At 41.5% G+C, this 20,181-nt stretch overlaps 1 protein-coding gene across 18 annotated transcripts in view; it reads right to left on the reverse strand.

Moving 5' to 3' along the window:
- Window positions 1-20,181, reverse strand: part of ENOX1 (ecto-NOX disulfide-thiol exchanger 1) — a 554,315-nt gene that overhangs the window by 106,938 nt on the left and 427,196 nt on the right. For all 18 annotated transcript variants that reach the window (XM_073212579.1, XM_037002114.2, XM_073212580.1 and 15 more), the window contains 2 exons: window positions 14,468-14,574; window positions 10,468-10,585 (listed from right to left, as the gene is read on the reverse strand). In XM_073212579.1, the coding sequence (XP_073068680.1) occupies window positions 10,468-10,585; window positions 14,468-14,574 (225 nt within the window). The remainder of the gene's footprint in view (window positions 1-10,467; window positions 10,586-14,467; window positions 14,575-20,181) is intronic.

A 20,181-nucleotide genomic window follows, 5' to 3' on the forward strand; every position in this document is an offset into this window, starting at 1 on the left:
ATTTTGGCAGTGACTTCTGAGAGTACAGAGAGCAGGCACTGTATGGAGCCGTGACCTGATGCAGGAAAAGGGGAGCTCTGGGGCTGTGCTGCCAGGACTTTTCAGAGTAGATAAGCAACACTCTCAAGTCAAAGACTGAGCCTCAATGAGTCTTATAAGACTTGGTTTGCTAATTTCCCCCCCTAATTGGCACTGCGAGATAAATGTTACCATTGTCCTGTATAGATGATAAGAATCCACTGAATACTTGTTGTATAATGACATTGCCTAAGACAGCACGTGGAGGCAAAGCACTAAAGACAGTAGACGGCTCTGGGATCCACAGACTGTATATACTAGAAAAGCGTAGTATAGCAGGTGGAGACAATTCTTGAACAACTGACTGGCACATTACTGAAAGAGGAGTGAAATCTCTTATCTCCAAAAGATTTGCCAAATTTGTTTTGTCACTTAAGTTGTGTCTGAAAACTAATAATTAAAACTGACCAATATAAACTTGCAGCATTTATTCAGCATTCCAGTGAATTATTATTGGGGGTAAAAAACCCCACACTGTTTTCATTTTTTACAATATGAGGTGGGGAAGGAGAGGACATACAATTTCTAAGATCTCTTCCAGGTCAAAACTTCCCTGAGTCATGCATCTCAATAGGATTGATATTATTGTAGACACTCTCCATCAGACATTCATTTTTAAGATTTATTGAGAGGTAAGTCTCATAAGGAAAAGCCTCAGGAACAAGGAGGCAAAGAGGGCCCTTCAATAAGTCTTAAAATTAGATGGAAAGTCAATCAACTGGTGATCTTCAGGGAGACTCTCCCAGGCCCTAAGGGTACACAGGGAATGTGGGCGAGACGGGAAGTCAAAGGGCTCCTGTTTCAGCTGAGGTCATACCAGATTGACCATCGAGTCCGGGCCAGCACTGTGAGAAATATCTTTATTTTCCTATCCTTCTGGAGCAGTGTGTAATGGAAAACATGGGTTGGGACAGTGTGTGTGGTTAACCAAAGGAAATGCATGACATGGCATGGCTTATCCTTCACCTTCTTCAAATCATTTCTTCTTCTTCTGGCCTAAAGTTACACACAGTAGGTTGGTTTTGAGGAAATAAATATCACTCACTAAACTAGAAAAGGGATTTTACCAATTTCCTGAATATTTTTAAAAGCTGGCATTTCTGTTGGAATCAGCTTAAAAACCGTTTGCTGGCTGTACTGCCTGTGTTGAAGCCAATCTCTTGCTACTTAGTAGAAAATACAAAAGTTAGTGGGAAGACTAAAGCATAAGCCCCAATCAATTTTGGATTAACATCTTTAGGTAATAAACATCTCCAGTCTACCTTTGCCTCCAAATGGGATCATGGTGCCAAACACATAGCAGGCATTCAAAATCCTTGCTTGATTTTATGATGGTGGATTGACTCTTAGGATGCCACTTAAGGCATTTGAGAAATATTCTAGAGCTTTTTCCCCATAAAATTCAGTGTTGCCATAGAAAGGTGATGGCCTGGAAGAAATAAAACTAGTACTGAGGTCTAGGCTTTCCACTTACTAATTTAGGCAAATAATATAACTTCTCAACATGGGACTGCATATTCCTATTTGTAAAAAAATGTAGGAGGTTGGACTGGATAATTTCTAAGGATCTCTTGTAAATCAGAAGAGACTCATCATTGCTAATCTCCCTACGGGTAAAAACTCAGTATGTCTGCCTAGTTTAGGACTTGATTTCTTAGATCCTTAATTTGATAGTTATGCAAATATGATCAGCCCTTGGAATGGGAAACTGTAAGATGATGTGGTCTGGGAAGGGAAGCATATCATGGCAAATTAAATATGGAAATTCCCTAACTTAAAGCAAAAGAAGGCAAGTTGATAAACTTCCATCATCTGATGAGTACCGTCATCTGTGTAGTACCATTCGTTACTACTTCTTATTTTCCTAAATGACTGGAAGTGATTGATTGGTATTCCCAAGTCAATATGAATTTTACCAGATCACCCCAGGTGATTTTTAAATTAAAATTTATTGTCATTTAATTATTAAACTACTATATGTTCATACTGGGGAAATTATGTTAACTTATATCCTTACAAATGTTCCCCTAACATGTAAATTGTGAATTCAACACAAACACACAACTGGAGCTGTCTGTACATTGATTTGTAAGTGCATTTATCATTTAGCAATATATTGAGAACCTTCTCTCATGCCATTGTATAGTCCTCAAAAACATGATTTCTTTACAAGGCTGTTTAACAGATCTATGATTAACTAATACCCTAGTGTTAGATAACTGAAAACTTAGGTAACTGTGTCAAGTGGCAATGACCTACATTCTCCAAATGGAAAGCAAGGGCTTCTGGGACACAAGCTCTTCCAGTTATGAGGCTCATTAGGAACCTGCAGTGACCTGCCTGAAGCACTGCAATGAATAGACTCTGTTTTGCAACCTCTGCACCAGAAATGCTCTCCCTACTTCTCAGACAGTGATGGGAACTCTAAAATAAAATTTCCCTTCTCTAGGCACTTTCCAGAAGGCTTTACACATTATGTCCTGGACTGGGGAGATGTGCTGCTGAGCATTTAGTCCTTCTCTGGTATCAAGGGCATTCACCCAAGTAAAAGAGCCTTTAAGCCATGCAGACATGTGAGAGCTTACTATAATCATCATTTTTACATTGCTGTCAAGTTTCATGTCCAAGGCTTCTAAGTATCACATGATGGCAGGTGGAATTTCTGAGAAAGGGAGGAAGTAATTATTTCTTTTAATTACTGTTTTCATTAGTTATGTGACACTTAACCGTGCATGGTAACCTGGAATTCTACAGGATGTCCTCTTGTCTTCACTCTCTGTATTCATACAGTACACTAGCATCTTCAGGTCTTTGACTAAGGAAGCTTATGGGCAACAGTGTTAGGAGTCAAGGTATAATAACTTTATGTCACCCACTGTGTTTTGATGAACAATGCATAGGAGAATTAGAACAATGGTGTTCATAAACAGTCCATCAGTGCTAAGAAGCTGATAACAGCGCATGCTTTAATATGGTCTGATATTGATTCTTTTGGCCAATGTCCCACTTTAACAGTGTTATAGTCACGCTTTAAGATTTTAGATGAAGAGGTATAGAAGAAAATCAATAGATACTATCTTTCTACTACCAACCAGCTACATATATATCTATAGCTTCTCTGCCACACTTACATTAAAGGGACTTAAGAGATGCTTTTGGAAGGGCTGTTCCAATTACCAGACTTTTAATAACCTCAGGTATCCACTCTGACCACGTCGAAGATTATGGCTTCCACTCTCAAAGAGTCACACCGAAGAGCCGATGATCATGAAAGGATGCACACTCATTTGCTCTATATTTTCTAAGTCACTAACATATAAAAAAAAGGAAGCTTTAAAGTCACTTGTTACACAGGAGGACTGTCCAAAAACAAAATCATATGGAACTATTGCTTCTGAGCGTTAAAAATATACACAGCAAAATGCTTACATAGTTACGCTGTGTGGAAGAAAATAAATTAGGAAACATACAGTCTTTTGCAGTATTGTAACTAACGCAGTTTACTTTCTTCATTATTCTTAATCACTAGACTTTCTAAAATGACCATGTATTATCTTTACATGGAAAACAGATTCTATTTTTAAAATGTCACATGCTGCTGGTAGGCAATGAGCAAATCTACTAAAAGTGTTTTCTGTAAAGATCAACTAGAATCACGAGTGAGCACTTGACCAATTACATTGATGTTGAAAAGGATAACTTATTTCATGATCAGAAATTCCTACTTGTTATTTACAAAGTAAATGGAAAAATTAGGAGTAAATGCTACTCAGGAATTCTTTCCTATGTTTAGGAAAGAAAAAAAAAACAAACTTACCAGATTCTGCCATCTAAACTCCCTCGAAAATACTGTTTTTTCCAGAAGTTGTGCAAACCACGCTTAAGTTCCAACAACACTGTGTTAATTTTGCTCAAATGCAAGCTGAAAACATATTTTAACATCCTGTCAGAATGAGATACTAAGAGTGTCGATAAAATGACACTAAAATAAATGTACACTTAGATTGTTGTTACAAGTGACTGCCTAGCTCTAGGAAGATGTTCAGTTGCTACGGTATTTTCCATAGCAACTTTGCATCTTATTACATAAATATTCCCTCAGTGTCCTTAGAGCCTGCTAAGAAAACAGGATTAAATCTGCTCTCCTATGTAATGATCCTGCATCAAATCTTATCAGAATGAAATGCCCAGAAAACGCAATAAACTGTAATCTAGATCACGGTGTTCCTGGCGGTTGAAAGGCATCAGAGCACCATGGGCTGTGCACGGGTGGCTATGTTCTGACCTTGGGCTGATCACTGGTCATTTGTCTACACTCTTCCAGGACAAGGTCTCCGCAACTCCCCCTTTCTGCAGATTGACCGTTAACTTCACTTTTCTCCTCTGCCAACTGCCCATCAGCCCAAGCCCTTTACCAGGCTCCAGGGCCTCGCGTCACTGGGCAAAAAGCCAGGGCTTAAGAGAGAAAGAGTCTGCTGGACAAGTGCAGCCTGGAGCACATGCTGGTCCGTCACGTGGGGAACCAGAGAACCCACCCAGTGCCACGCTAGTATCCATGAGGGATGGCCTGCCTGAGAACCTCAGCAGGGGCTCCACGTGGGTTTTGCGGAGGCTCAGCGCAGTTGAGTGGGTCGGGTATTGGAATAAATCTGTGCTCTCCTAGCATGACACAATTTCAGCAGTACAAATCGATTTTACATGAACACATGATTATGGAAAACTTGTGCATATATGAGAGAGGTGTCAGGAATATGGCCTTGTCAGGCATTACATAAAAGTAAGATTATAAAGGGGCTAAGCTTACAGACAGTTTAGGCTCCAAATGTGAATTTATAAAACAGAAAACACAATCTGGGTGGAGAGGATGCTTCCATTACAAAGGCAACCTACATTGTAGGATCAGTTTGGTAGCATCTGTCTCTTGCATTTAAATGGTAAAGCAATTTAACAAAAGAAATGGTTTTTACACTTTTCAGAAGCATGTCCATTATGAAAAGTTAACTATAATTTCACATGAAGTCAGGGAACTGAAAAATCTATCCCATACAAACATGTATTTGATTTCCTTTGGCAAGATGAGCAAGATTAGAAAAGGGAGGGAGGGAAACAACAGAGAACAGCCAAAGGCCTTGTCTCCTTGAGAATGAAGCCGTTTCAAGAGTTCAGGAATGAAGCAGGCTACTCAGCCCACCTCGGAAGGATTAGTTCATCATTGTTAAGTCACGTAGTTTTAATTAATCACATGGCCCTGTTTGGCACTTGGGTTCCCAGAAGATATTCTGTTGTGTTTGAAAATAAAATACTTGTCTTTAATTTGCTGGGTTGCTGATGGACCCATATGGCCGTTCTATTTCTCCTTCAGGTTGTTACAACCTGAAAATGTGAACACAGAAGTCTACCAAAAGCTTATCCTTCTATGCCTCTTCTTGCTGCTGATGCTCCTGTCTCGGGCGTCCGCTGGTGGGGGGCTCAGCTCCTGGCACGCGGCCTCGGACTGCGCCATCTCACTTTCTATGTCTGAATGCTCTTGTTCCCCTGCCGAGTCCCGGGCAACTCCAGGGTAAGCCTACGGAGATCACACTCACTGTTTCCTAAAAGGAGGCTTCCACCAGCTGTGAGAAACACATCCCTTCAGTTGGTTCCCCAGCAGAGGCTGCAGGACCCTTGTCTGGCACCCAATCACTCCCTCCTGTGCCAGGCTGGTGTGGGAACAGAGGGCAGTCACTTCTTAGTCTCTGGCTGATTGTGATATGTTAGGCATACTTTCTGTCTGTCAGAAGCAACTCCCTTACAGGAAATCAACTAGACCAGAAAAACAAAGGCAGTCCTGATGTTCAAAGAGATCAAGGAGATAGCCAGAGAGAGCCCTATTACTAAATTTTTTAACCTAAAGCACGTGTGAAACTGTTCAGCCTGTATACTGCTAATTCCACCTCAACTTAATTATAAGTCCCTAATTTGACTCAGTTGACTGAAAGATCTGGAAATTCCTTGTTGAGTTTTTATTGAAATTAAAAAGAAACTCCACACCTATGTTGTGGTGAGTTTCCATGAAAAACTGACAACCCAAAAAACACTCTTCATAATTAAGAGAGTGTTTGCTCATATAAAGAGTTCAGAGTTTAAATGAGGTGTAATTAAAATCCACGGACATTTGTGCACTATGGAATGGTTTAAGGGTGGTCTATTAAGCAAGGAATGTTTTATTTCAACTCTTCTAAAATCTGTGTCCAATGTACAATGTATACTCACTAAATATTGGATGAGGTACATACACTGGATAGGGATGTTCTTTCTGTTTATATTGGACTTGAACTAATAGCTTTAGAATATATTTGGCATTAGGCACTCTACTTTTATTAACTTAAAATGTTCAATTATCTTCTTCAAAAAATGTCTCCTACCCTTGAGGGCTGGGTAGACTGTCGAACCATCTATATCCCCCGGATCCACATGCCTGGCCCACATGAAAGTGATTGCCAATGTTTGTTGATGCTGAATTTCAAATCTCTGGGCCATAGCCCATTCAGCATGCGGCCCTGAATTTTGTATATACAAAAGTTCTGAACATTTTGGAGAAATAAGCCATCCTTTTTGAACATGCTTCTTCATGCTTGCCATTTAAATTTAATTACAGCAAATATTCTTTGGGTTACCACCTTCCTATTAACTTATAGGACAAAGGATCAGAAACAAAGACCAGAGGAATGGGAATTTGCAGCTGAAGTCAACGAACTTTCCCTGAGCACTTACTTGGCAAAAGGCCCAGGGCCAGGTGCTGAAGTATGACTAAGACAATAAGCAGAGTCAACGGTGACTGAGTACTTGTTACAAGCTCTGAACTGAGAACAGTTGGAAGTGCTTTGTGTGCATTGACTCATTTACCTCTCACAACACTAAAACTAATCAGGTGCTGCCAGGCGAGGCCTTACAGGCTAGGACAGACTTCCTCTTTTCTTCCCCATCTTCCTGGTGTGCTCTGCCAACCTGGAGGGAGGGGGAAGACAGGAGCAAAGGGCAGGACAGCGACAGGACAGGGTGGAGAAGGGACAGGGAAGGAAGAATTGATCTGGCTTTCAGAGTTTGGCTTGATTCCAGTAGGAGGCAGACGAGGCAACAGAAAATTTGGATTTTTATCAAAAGTTATCTTCACAGGCTTTGGAGCAGGATGCCAATTTTCTTGAATGAATGCTTCAATAAATCTGCCTTGATTTTCAAATTTATTAACAAAACTCATTTTCATTTTTATGAGCATCTTAGTTTTGCTCCAGCAAACTCCTCTTCCGCTTTAAGATTCAGCTGATGAGGAAGAGGGAGCCGCCTGCCCAGCCTTACACTGTAGTTACTCACAGCAGTACTGGGGAACTCTAGCCAAAGACGCATTGTAAATTACTGTATGAGGTGAAAAGCACAAGTACAATGAAATATCCTTCATAACTAGAGAAGCAGAGATAGACTGAAAAACTTGGATTTATAAAAACACCCAAGGCATCATACAAGTCCTCACATAATAAATTGTGCCTTTTCTAGAAACCAAAGTCAACTGTCTCCAGATACCCTCAGAAATAAAACCTGTTCTAGGAGGACAGGTAGAGCGAAGCCAACGCCGGTGGGCCCAACTCAAGCCTCCGGCGCAGGTGCGGCCCCTCCACATCCTCACATGGGCAGGAGGCTCTGGAAAGATATTCTATGTTGGAATTTCCAAGATTCCTGGGGCAGCTACTGGCTGGGAGCACTGAGGCAAAGTTTCAGCAGGAAGGAAAAGGACAGAAGATTCTTTAAAAGAGAGAGAATTTTACTTCGATTTCAGCATTTGGCAAGTCCCCTGTTAGTGAAGTAGAGCGCTGTGTTTTGCAAGTCCTGCTGGGAGGTGACTGATGGATGCAAATTTGTTCCCGAAATGAGCGAAGTGTCACCTAAGGAGACATCACTGGAAGGTGTGCTCCCCTCAGGCTGCAGGGCCTCCAGTCCCTTTTCGCATAGCAGTGTGCAGGGATCTGTTTGAGGCCTGGTCAAGCGACCAGATGGGAATTCTTGCTGGCAGGCTGTGTCCCCAAATATTCAGGCTGAAAGAAAAACAGCTGCCCACCTTTTAGCAGGATCTGTAGGGCCCAGCGGAATAGAAAATGTTAGGTGCTTTCTCCTCTCTCTAATCAACCTGGCCCTTTCCTCATAAAGCGTGCCTGGCTCTCTGGTCTATCTCATTTCATAAAGCATGAAACAGACTTTGAACTCCTCGGGGCCTGGCATTTGAACTCCAGTTCTTTTCATCTCTTCCCTCAGCACTGGGTGTAGAACACGCACTGTGTTGTGTTCATTAATTCTGCTGACCAAGTACCAAGCCTGGAAAAAGTTCCTAAAAGTTTAGGTCCTACTTCAGGCTTTTATCAGATGCCTGAAAAGAAACAAAAAAAAAGGGAAAGAAAAGAAAAGTCTAGGAAGAAGGACCTTCAGTTAACCTTTCAGAGAGGACCTTGTGGTCCCTGTCACAGAAAGGGGTCCTTGGCACCTCTGGATTCTTCCACAGCAGAGACTAGGGCCAACCCTGCAGGCTTTTGCAAGTTGCTGTGATTTTTGCATTCTCCTTGGTGAGCTTATTGCTCTTTGTCATTATTATTCTGGTCCTATCCTAAGCAGGCTATGAAATTATACATATTTCTTACTTGGGAAATTGACAGGTTGTTTAAAAAGAAATGTCACCAAAAATATAAAAATAGCCACAGGTTCAAATCAGAATTTCTGATTGACTCAGATTCTTTTCTTCTGCACCTACCTTATAGGGATGTTAAGGATCCAAGTTTTCTATAAACTTGCCCCTCATCTAGAAACTTCTAAAATGATGAAAGCTTTTGAGAATTTTTTTAACTTATTTATTGGAAAGCTCATTGAATTTAAGAAAATCACACCAAAACTCACTCTTTTCTTTTGAAGGTTTGCAGAATAGAAATGCTGTCCTCAAATAAGCAAATCCAAACCCAGTAATCAAGCAGTCCCGAGAAATCTGATATCCACTCAATAAGAGACATATGTTGGCACATAAATGCTAGGTTCAGTTTTTAGACAAAGGATATATGGCTTCAAAAAATAGTGGCAGGGTGCCTTCTTTTATGCTAAGCTTCTGATTTAAATGAATGGAAAGTGAGGATGAAAGGGAAATGGTCTAAGGCAATGGTTCTCAAATTTTAGCACTCATCAGAATTCCCTGAAGGACTTAGAGCACAGATTGCTGGATCTCATTTCCTCACCCCTGCCTTCCCTGGAGTCTTTGGTTATTAGGTATTGAATGGTCTTTAAATGTAAAGCATTTACATTTCTAGTAAGTTCCTAAGCGATGCTGTATCACTGGACTGTGGACCACACTTTTAAGAACCACTTGTCTAAGGAAATTAACTTCCCTCTTGTCCGTGCCTGGAAGCAGGGGCATTTTCTCACCATCATCATTTACACCTCCAGGGTTCCTTTAAGCCCTGGAGAAAGCAGAGCATTCTAACCACTTTGTAATCTTGATGACCTTACCATTTTGGAGTCTTGATTTTGGCCTCTGCAAACAAGTTACTGAGCAAAGATTTTCTTTCCTGGCCTCCTTATTCTTTCTGTCAAATAGCCTGAGACAGTCGAGTGTTCATTCCCTGGCATGTATGAGGAGACAGGTCACATCGATTCCACTCCTCTGATTTTCTTCTTTGGTCATGGTGACAACTGTAGTTCTTCCCAGGCCCTTTAAACAACTCTCTTCCCCTCGGCCAAAGAGCCCCCCTTGCTGTCTCCTTTATTTGAGTATTTCCCTTGTCTGTTTTTATAATATGAAGGGATTTATGTATAATTCAGGAGACAGTTTTAAATCAGCATTCCAGGGTAGGCAGAGCACATAAAGCAAGGTTCTCTCTAAATTTCTCTACTTTTTACAACTCAAGGAGTGATACCCTTTCTTGGTACCAAATGGGATCACCCCTTTGATTACATGTTAGGTAAAGTTTACTGGAAATGAGATGAATTCTTCAACACATTGGCTTAGAAGCTAGAAAGCTTCTTTAAAGATTAAACAGTTCCCATGTAAGAAGTACATGGACTGAGGCCAAATTTTATCTGTATTTCAGCATCAGCAGTGGCTGCTATACTCTGGAAAAGGATTTTTATGGGAACAGGCAAATATCCCTAAAGAAAATATAATGGCCCCAGACCTCTGTATAGAGAAACAATTGGAGCAATTTAAACCACTATCTTCCTAAGAAGGAGTTTCAAGTTCTATTAATAAAAGGCAGTCACTCAAGATGAAAGCTTAGTATAACTCAAAAGTGAGTTATGTGGCCATTTCTCGATACAGATGCCCCATCTAAGGCTTGGAAGATCATTATACACTTCACCGTACGTGGCAGTGATCAGCATTACCTGATTCATCGACTCTCATTTTTTTGGTGGGGCTGTCACAGTTCTCATCATCTGACATTTCCATCTCTTCCTCGCGGCGGATGCCCATGAGTTGCTCACTCTGAGCATTCCGGAGCTCCTGGAAATAGAGCAGACGCATCAGCATACCCTTCCCAGTGTCTTCTGGCATACTATGACTGACATACGAATGCCTAGAACCCAAAGGCTGTACCTCCCAGACATCGCCCCGCCTACTCGACCGTGAGGCTCTGAGGGGACGGGGCAGTGGGAAGACGGGAGGGGCTTGGTGTCAGACCCAGGGGAAATCCTAGCTCCTGGATGACTGGGAGCAAATTATTTCATCTCTTGAGTCTCACTTCTCATTTGTGAGAAGGGGGATAAAAACATTCAGCTCGTAAGACTGCTGTGAGGATTGCCCAGATACACCTATTACCTCGAAGGGCACACAGGAGGGATGCTTAACTAATCACCAGGAACAAGAGCAGCAGAATTTTTTGAAGTTCCGGTCTACCACTGACCCATTGTGTAACTTGAGGAATGTTTCTTTATCTCTCTCAGCTTCCGCTTACTCACTGAAATATTGTGATAATAGTTTTAAGAATAAAATAAGTTAATGCATGTAAGAGTGAGCATCATGCTAAGGCCCTGGGTTCACTAAGTTGATAATGTTGACCCCTGTTATTCTTCAGGCCAAATATGCTCCTGCATGTGTGTATGTGCCTGTGTGTGATCACACACACACACCCCATTCAGATACCCAAATGGTAAAATTCAAAAAATGGAGTACAAAACAAAAACAAATACCTTCTTTTTTGGTATTTCACATTATCATGTAGGGTTTGTTTTTGTTGTGAAAACATCAAAATGTTTTAGCCGTCATTTTAGGATTGTTGTTTTAGCATCATTTTAGGAGCTTAGGATCATATCTTACTTTCTCCACTTCCTGGAGGAGTGACTGCAAAGAAGCATTTAATTTCTTTGAGCCTTAGTCTATTTACCCATAAATGGGGAATAGTAGTAATACAAGGCTGTATGACTTCGAGTGTATGTGAAAACTCACTGTAAAAAGTAAAAAAATTACATAATAAATTTTTTACTACTGTGTCTAAAAATTAGGCCACTATTATCATTTATGGTAATGGTATTATTATTTCTTATTAAGCTGTACATTATATATTTATGAATCCTTATCCATTCTGTTCTCTTATATGTCCTTAAACAAAACAGAACAAAAAACAGGGAAAGGCTGCATTATTCTTTTTTTCCCTTGCTTGAATTGAAGTTTATGAGTACAAGTCAAATAGTTAAAATAATTTCACTTTATAATAAATAAATCTATGAGTAACAATACTAAATTACAACCCCTAATATATTAATGGTATGGCTTTAAACATAGGTCTAGTGCCCATTCAATGGATGTGCATGACATATTATTCTGTGTTGGAGTTTCTCTCAATTTTCTCCTTTGCTTTCCTGTAGCATGATGGAGAGGAAATTATTTATTGCTGGCATATCAACTCTGAACCCTGGGAATCACCAGTGCAGGGGACAGGGGAAGAGGGAGGCAGGGAGGCAAGGTCCCTGGCACAGGGACACCCACCACAGGACAGCCTTGAGAGGTCACCAGGAGGATGGGCAATGCTTCCTCACTCGACCATGCCATCCACTAGGAAGAGTTGCCAATTCTTCCTCAACACCACTGGGTCTTGGAAGTGGATGTCACATGTGATTAGTGGGGAAGTTTTCAGGTTGTGAACAGCTAATTTTTCTACTGACAAAAAGCCCAGTTCCCAAGCAAGTGGCTTGAAAATACTTGCAACAAGCAAAAGTCCGGTGGAAAGAATAAATGAAGCTGAAAGGGCCTGTTGTTTAGTCCCTACAATTAACGACAAACTGTCATACTGTAGCCATTTTTGTGGGGAAGGGTGTTGGAAAGGCAAAATTGGAGGGGAAAAAAAAAGCTCAGGGTGTTTCCACAGGGTGCCTCTGGTTCAGCAGTAAATCACTAGCACACTCTAATAAATCTGTAAAGGTGTTGCAGATAATTAACAGATGCTGTACATGGGAATGCGGAAAAAATCAAGCCAATTATCAAGCTTAAACGCAACTGAGAAATCATCCACAATGTTAAATTACCGACTGGTATTTAATCAATTAAGCAACATGTAGGAGTGAAAATCAAAGATAATTTAGAATTCTATTTCCTAGTATATCAAAAGAGGTGGTGGGGGTATCAGGGAGGCACAAAGACCCGTTACAGAGCACCTTGCAGGACTGCATCCGTTTCTACCTCCCCGTATATACAGAGAAAAGCAAGCAGGCTTCCTTGGAACAAAGCTGGAAGCAGTTGTGTGGCCTGCTCAGCAACAGAGAGGACAGCCCCAGCACGGGGGAGGTGGGGGAGGGAAGGGGATCGGACATGGTGGGAGGTGGGATTTAGATCAGTAACTGATATTTGCTGACACTCACATATGACTGACAGCCTTTTTATGCCCATATTATTCAGCAGCATTCCACTTGCCTTTTTCTTGACATTTCTTTGTATCATTTTTGGGCTTTATGCAAAGGAAAAACATATAAACAATTCACAGATCATTCCCAAATCTGAATCGTAGTTTATGGATTCTAATTTGTGTTTTTATAAACCTCAATTTGTATGTTTCCTCACAAATGAGGACTCTTTCCTCCCTCCTGAAAATCATCTTGGGTCTCAATTCAGTGTCTGGAAGATCATCAGATAAGCACCCTTTGTTTTTCTGGCCCTTGAGAAATTATAGAGATCCCACCTCCTCCTTACTCAGTCCTGAACAGAGGAACAGAACTGCATCAGTCACCAACCACCTTCTTAGGCATTTGTGAACAAAATAAAAAATGTCCTTCTTAACAATAAATTGCACTAGCATTTTAAGTGTCCCATTATTGTGAAGTCATTCAGTATTCACCATAATAACAGTGATAATAAAGAATTCATTTGGTATTCATGTGGATGTTACATCTAGTATCATTGGTATTCAACTGTAATTTAGCATTAGTTAATGGGCACTTAAAATGCTACCCAAATGATTGATATCACAGTACTTCGTCATTCCTCAAAGTCTGTATAAAACACTATTTTACAAGTGTGAGCCAAAAATCATTAAATAAGTAAACCTTACCTTCTATGAGTTTGGGATTTTGAAAGAGGGGAATATCGTTTAGAGAACTTCAGTATTAACATGCTAGAGATGGAGAGGCATCCAAATAAAAAACATTCTCTCATTAAAAAAAAAAAAAGAAAAAGCAAGCAAAGACAGTATACTTACTTTTAAGTTACAGGTTCAAAGCGTACACTACACTGTTGAATTAAAAACAAGAGCTGGACGACCAATGACTATGGACACATTCTGGTCCTTCTAGATGGCAAGGAAGGTCAAGATATGGACTGTGTTTGGGGTAGATACTCACACTTCATACATGCATTGATGCAGAAAGGTGGACTTGGCTAGCCTGCACATTCACTCCCCTGAGGAAATTTGCTCTGGGGAGAGGTGGGATATAACCTTCTGGCTAGCAAAGGGTCTGAAATATTGTTTATGATGAGAAGAAAGGATGGAAGGCATACTTGCCACGTCTAGCCCAGAGAGCAAACCGTCACCATCACGTGTTTCAGAACACTGAAATAGACCTCTGAGTTCGTTTAAAAATGGGTCTTCTATTTTATGTTATACTTCTCTTCAAAATAGTCAGGCAAAGTGTCTTGGTTTATTTCCGATCTCTTCACTATAAATGGAAGAATTCTTTTCTCCCTTTGCAGGGGAGAAAAGCACTCTGTCCTCTAAGTATTAAGTCAGCTGCTTTTCTGGATAGGAACAAATCTGAGCTGGATTTGGAGCTGACAGGGAGATAGGGCAAGGGCGGTGCAACTGCCAGTGTGACATAAACTGTAAGGGCTGCAGGCACATTACTCTCTGCCAGTCCAGCTGTGTGATGGTGGTTAAAAAGTAATAATAAAATCACCAACCTCAGAATGCTTTCGCCAAATGTCTATGTTCTTGCGCTGAGCTTTCGAGAAATGGTCCCAAGCTTTTTGTCTGGTAGAAGCGTTGAAAACGGCCACAATCTGCTCAACTTTGGTGAACAAGGAAGTCAAACAAGACAAGTAATTTATGTTGTGATCACTATAGGGAAGCAAAGCAAAGACACTAGGAGTCTATGGATGATGTCACAGTAGAAATAACATCATCAATATCCATCCAATTTGTGCCTTTTTGTACTTACATTTTAGCAAGGTTGGGGATGTCTCCCTTCAAGTCTGTCTCCATAACTTTAGGTTAAACCAAATTCTAAATATGACTGGGAAACGTTTGTGGGTATCTCCTTCCAAGTATTCTTCAGCTCTTACTTAAAAATGTGACTTGTGATGTCTATACACCTAGATCTACAGATACACAGGCACTGGTATTGGTCTACAGATACAGATACACAGACAAGGTAATGCCTGGGTTTGGGGCTAACAAGTAAAGCTGGGTTGCAGTGGCTGAATGATGAAGAGCCAAACATACATCTTTTTCTCTCTTGGTCTCCATCGCGAGGACTCAATTGCAGCCCTGGGAAGACATTACCATGTCCAAGTTCCAAGCTGGGGCAATGAGTAGTTGTGTCATATCACCCCTCAATCTCAAGGGTCATTTTTACTCCTTGGCTCCTTTTCCTCCACCCATTGTACCCACGGCAGCCAGCCTCCAGCCCTCTGGGGGGAACGGAGGCCATTGCCTCCACTTCAAGACAGACCAGGTCTCACCCAAACAGTGGTTCTGGCATGCAGGTCTATGCCAGCACAATATGGTGCCCTCCATGGCTCATCATGACAACAGTCCATTCTCCATTATTCCATTTTCACTTTCATAAGACTTCCAAACCCCTTGAAGTTCTAACTCAATCACTTCAATGTCACTTAACACTTCTGTGGCTTCCAGGCACAGCGCTGCTGGAATGATAAATGTCGAGGGGTTGTGAACCAAGCTATTCAGAGAAAGGTATGGGCTCTTACGGTTGGTGTTAAGGGTGGGATTAATCAGTGCAGATTTCGTCTTGCTTAAACAGTTATTGATCTAGTGAACATGGGATTGAGGAAAGTATAGCACTGAATTAACTATATGATTAAACCTGAGCTTGTAAATATTTAGTTAGAAAGTTTAATATTTAGTTAAAATAGCTCTTATAGATGCTAATACTATCTTAACATAAATCTTTCTTAAGTGATTCCCAAGGCTCTATTATAAAAAAGGACATCAGAGCTCTTCCAAATCTTCCAGGTGTCTAAAGAATGACAAAGAGTAATAGAACTCCATCTGGTGTCACAATTCTAAAAATAAGCACACAAAATAGACAGGTCTAGAGAGCAGAGGAAGAAGGCATATCCCTTTCACTTATCACATTGTAAATATTTTATAATGCTAATAAGCAACGACTTCCTAATCTATGGGTGATTTTCACAGGGGCTTTCATGTTTACTGTTTTCTACCTCAAGAGAATCTCAGCTCCAAATTCCCTGTTTATCACCCTTGGCCACCACGTCCCAGGAGGAATCTACTGCACTCAGTTTTAGGAGGATTTGCCTTCCGTTTAGCTCCTGCTCTTCTTGAGTGCATGCAGCTCCCCACCCACTGCACCTGGAGGAAGTAACACTACCAGGCTAGTCAGCTGAGCTGCTCCAAGTGCTGACTGCCACCTACCACCAGCCCCTAGGGCTCTGCCTGGTGGCACCACAGCATGGCTCATAGACAACTCCTCAGCCTGGTGCCTGGGCTTCCTGTTGTTTGTCTGCATGCAGGCTGGGGTTCCTGGGGACTTCAGGCTGCCTTTGTACGGAGCAGGCAGACCAAATACATGGTGGAATCTTTGTCAGACAAGATTGTCTGGCACAGGTAGTGGTCGTGGGATTGTTAAAGAGCAACAGGCCAATTGCTTGTAATAGCAGACTATTTGAATGGCATTGTTTAGAAGAGTAAGAATTATGGTGTCCTGACACCAGGACCAAGGGGAAAGGACCGTCAGGGCTGAGGCTGTATATCTGGATGGATAGTCACACTTGGTCCATCAATCAGGGAAGGCTGCTAATAAAGGTGATACACTAAAGAAAAAATTGTGTTCATCTATGTGTGTGTTGAGTTGGGGGAAGGTAAGAAAGAACAGTAGGAGTGAAGGAGTGAGGGGTGAAGGGAAAGCAGTTAGAAAAAAGACCCAACAGCCTAATAATGCACAGGTTTACTGATAAAAATAGATCCCCTAATTTTACTCAAGCCATGTTCTACTGAGGATATTCCCTGTTTGAGGTGAAGTGCCTCAGTTATTTTAGAACATGCTATTGCCATATCCCAGGGCATAAATTCAATTCATTCACTCATTCATTCAGTAAACATCTGAGATTTTACAAGTTAGCAGGTACTTTACTAACTGCTAGAAATTCATGATTAAGACAGTCCTTGTCCTTGATGAGATCACAGTCTCTAGGGAGAAAGACAAGCAGCTAGTGATCCTATGCAAGAGGGGCATGGGTGACAGCTGTGGGGACATAGTAACGAACTCAGAAGGCAGAGTCACCTCCAAAGAAGGTAGCATTTTTGCCAGGTCTTAAATAATGAATCAATGCTTGCTCCACATAAAAGGCAGAGGCAACCCAGTCAAAGGCTGCATGGAGTTGCAACAGGACTTTGTGTGAAAGTAGCTGGTGGGAATGGGGCTAACATGATGTGTGAGTGAATCAGTAGGACTGTGCATGCTGAATGGGACTGTGAGCTTATACTGTAGGTCAGAGAAGGCACATGGAGTAGGACTTGGTTGGGAGAAATGGTGAAGGCTTGAACTAAGACAGAACACTGGAAAAATGATGAAGCCTTGAATTAAGAGGGAACAAAGGGTCATTTGACAGAGTGAGTTGACAGGATGGTGGCTGACTTGCTATGAGGGAGCAGAAGGGAGACCAGGATGACCCCAAGCTTGGGAAGTACATCAAAGACCGAGAGGTGCAGGTGGAGGTCTGAGAAAGGAAGTAAGCGATTTGCTTGTGGATGTGCTGACTTTGAGATGCCCAAAGTCACCAAGATGGAGCTGAAAGACATATCTGGATTGCAGAAAGAAGTCAGAACTCAAAGAGATATGCCTTACATTTTCTGGGTCATCCTCAATTTCACGTAATTGTATTCTTTTCAATAGGTCCATTAAAAGCAAAGTAAATGTAGTTAACTTTACTTACATTTTATTACCCACCCACATATTAACAACAAACGACCCCCCACCAGACCAAAATAAAAAAAAAAAAATCCTGAAACTGTGTTACTCAGCTTAGGTTTAAAAAAAATACTCTCACAAGTACGTCTATAGCCCAGCTGACCTCTCTCATTTCTGCACAGACTGCCCCTGAACCAGCCATTTGTCTTGCACATCTAAGTTCTTGGGCACACAAAGGACTCCGACAGAGTGCTTGGATCAGCACAAATTCATCATCATTAGGGAAAACCACCTCAAAGAGTATGCCCTAATTAATGTGATTCCAAGACAGCATATTTTTAAAATCATAAATCAGGATGACTGATAATATTGATGTTACAGGTAAGACCACATGCTCTTTACTGTCTCTGGCAGGGACACCAAAGAACAGGGCATGAATGCAGTGACCACTCACTACTTCTCCAGTATAATTCACACTACTTAAAGCTACTAGTAGTCACTAAATGGGATCTTTAGCCTCTACTTAAAAGCTCAGAAAAGAGACACATAGTAAACAAGAGGGCATTTGTCCAGAAAGCTAGTTTATGGAAGTTCCACAGCAGGCAGAACAAATTTCAATCAATCATCAATCCCCCATGGTGCCTTTAGCAACCCAAGTCCCTGCAAAGGGGCGGCCCAAAGCCCTGCACAAGCCTTTCTCATTATATGCTTAAATGCTGGGGAAGTATTAGCAGCAGAAAGAGCTCTCAGTCAGAAAATTTAAATTTACTCTTCATGGCTTTTAAATCTTTCCTCCCAAATTTGATGTTTAAAGTGGTTTGACTAAATTAGGTTGAGAATCACAAAAAAATTACAAGAGGTTGGGTTCTTCACAAATATGCTTGGATGTCAGTCTTAGATGTCATGATAGGGTCCTAGTATACACCCCCGGCAGGTACAAATGAACATAAGGGAAGGATAAATAGAGCTTCAGTGAAATTACTGAGTATTTTTTGCTGGTGCAAAACTCTGTTAAAAGACAAACTGAGGCATATTAAAAATGTCAGGAGTTTGAGCAAACACTGATCGAATCAAGCAGCACCAGATTGGAGGTGGTTCAGAGCGCTCCCCTGACAGGAGCTGGGGACAGGCTTTTCCAGAGAAAAGGCAGGAACAAAGCAAGGAAATTATGACTAGGCCATAGCTGAAAGCCTAGCTGGCTGTTTGTGACTGGTGTCCTTGGGTTCTGGTTTTTTAACTTGGAGGCATTTGCAGGCTTCGATTTGGTTTGCTTATGTGGGCCACCGTGGCATTAGAACTACCACAGTCTGATGCCCTCCTTGCTTACTTAAGCCCTGTAACTCCAGGGGAAAAACCCCGGGGCAAAATACCTTTAAAACCAAAATCAGTCAAAGGGAGAAATAAAGTGGGAGAAACCCATTTATTCCTTACAAGCAGTCATCCCGCGTTTCTCTCAAGATCCGGCTGCAGAAGAAGAGGTCCCTCCCAACCTCACTGGTCCAGATAAGCCCTTGCTCGCCCTTGTAATTACCTACTGATATGGAGATGGACTACTTCTCTCTACCCCTTGGAAACACCTATTGATATGGCCAGGTGAGAGATTCTGGAAATACTGCAATTTTACCCATAAGCCCCCACTAGTGATTATTCGTTATCTTATGCATGTGTGGGGAGGCACGTATACCCACCACACACATGGGCATATATTCCTCAGAATTAAAAAAAACCCACAAGACTAAGTAATTTAGCAACATTTTCTTGTTTTTGGTACTTCCCCAACCTCAGAATGTTTAGAACATACTTATTCCTTGAGTAAGAACTTTATAAATTATCTTGAGAAGCACTTGTCTTTCACCTTCTCAGGGAAGGCAGGCTCAGAACAGGACATTCGTTAAGCCAGGAACAGAGCACATTTAAACAAGCTCTTTGGGAAGGGGCAGGGCTCCCAGCACAAAGCCTCAGGTGTCTGAGCTGCACCAGGCTCCTGAATTTTGAGCTATGGGCAGGAAAACATCCAAAGAGTGAGAGAGAAAGGTAAGCTCCCCCCAAAACACAGACACAGCCCTTCTCCTTCACGCCCTCCTGACCGCACTCTCCTCATGGTCCCAGCTCCTCCTGCATCTTTTGTTCCAGCTGAACAGCTGTGAAGGAGCCTTAAATCCATGTAGGGTCCCAAATACCTGGAGAAACTGATTAAGTCCTCACAGGCAGTCCACCTGCCTAAATACAGCACCTCAAACAAACCTCCCAAGCTTAATTTTTGTTCTTAATGTTATCTGGGCTCACAATAGAGCCTTAACTCTGTCGGGTTCAGAGGAAATTTTATTTTCCCTTAAGGGATAACATTTTTCTAAATCCTCTATGAATAATAACTCATAGGAGATTTTCAAAGGCATGTAACAAACAAAACAGTTGACCTCCCCGGCCCCAGCTTGTTATTGTTATTTTGAAATTCTAAAAACTAGAGTGGAATTGAGCCTTGGCCCTGGATTAAAGAATTATAAG

The sequence above is a fragment of the Manis javanica genome, chromosome 9 (genome assembly GCF_040802235.1).
Source record: "Manis javanica isolate MJ-LG chromosome 9, MJ_LKY, whole genome shotgun sequence".
NCBI lineage: Eukaryota > Metazoa > Chordata > Mammalia > Pholidota > Manidae > Manis > Manis javanica.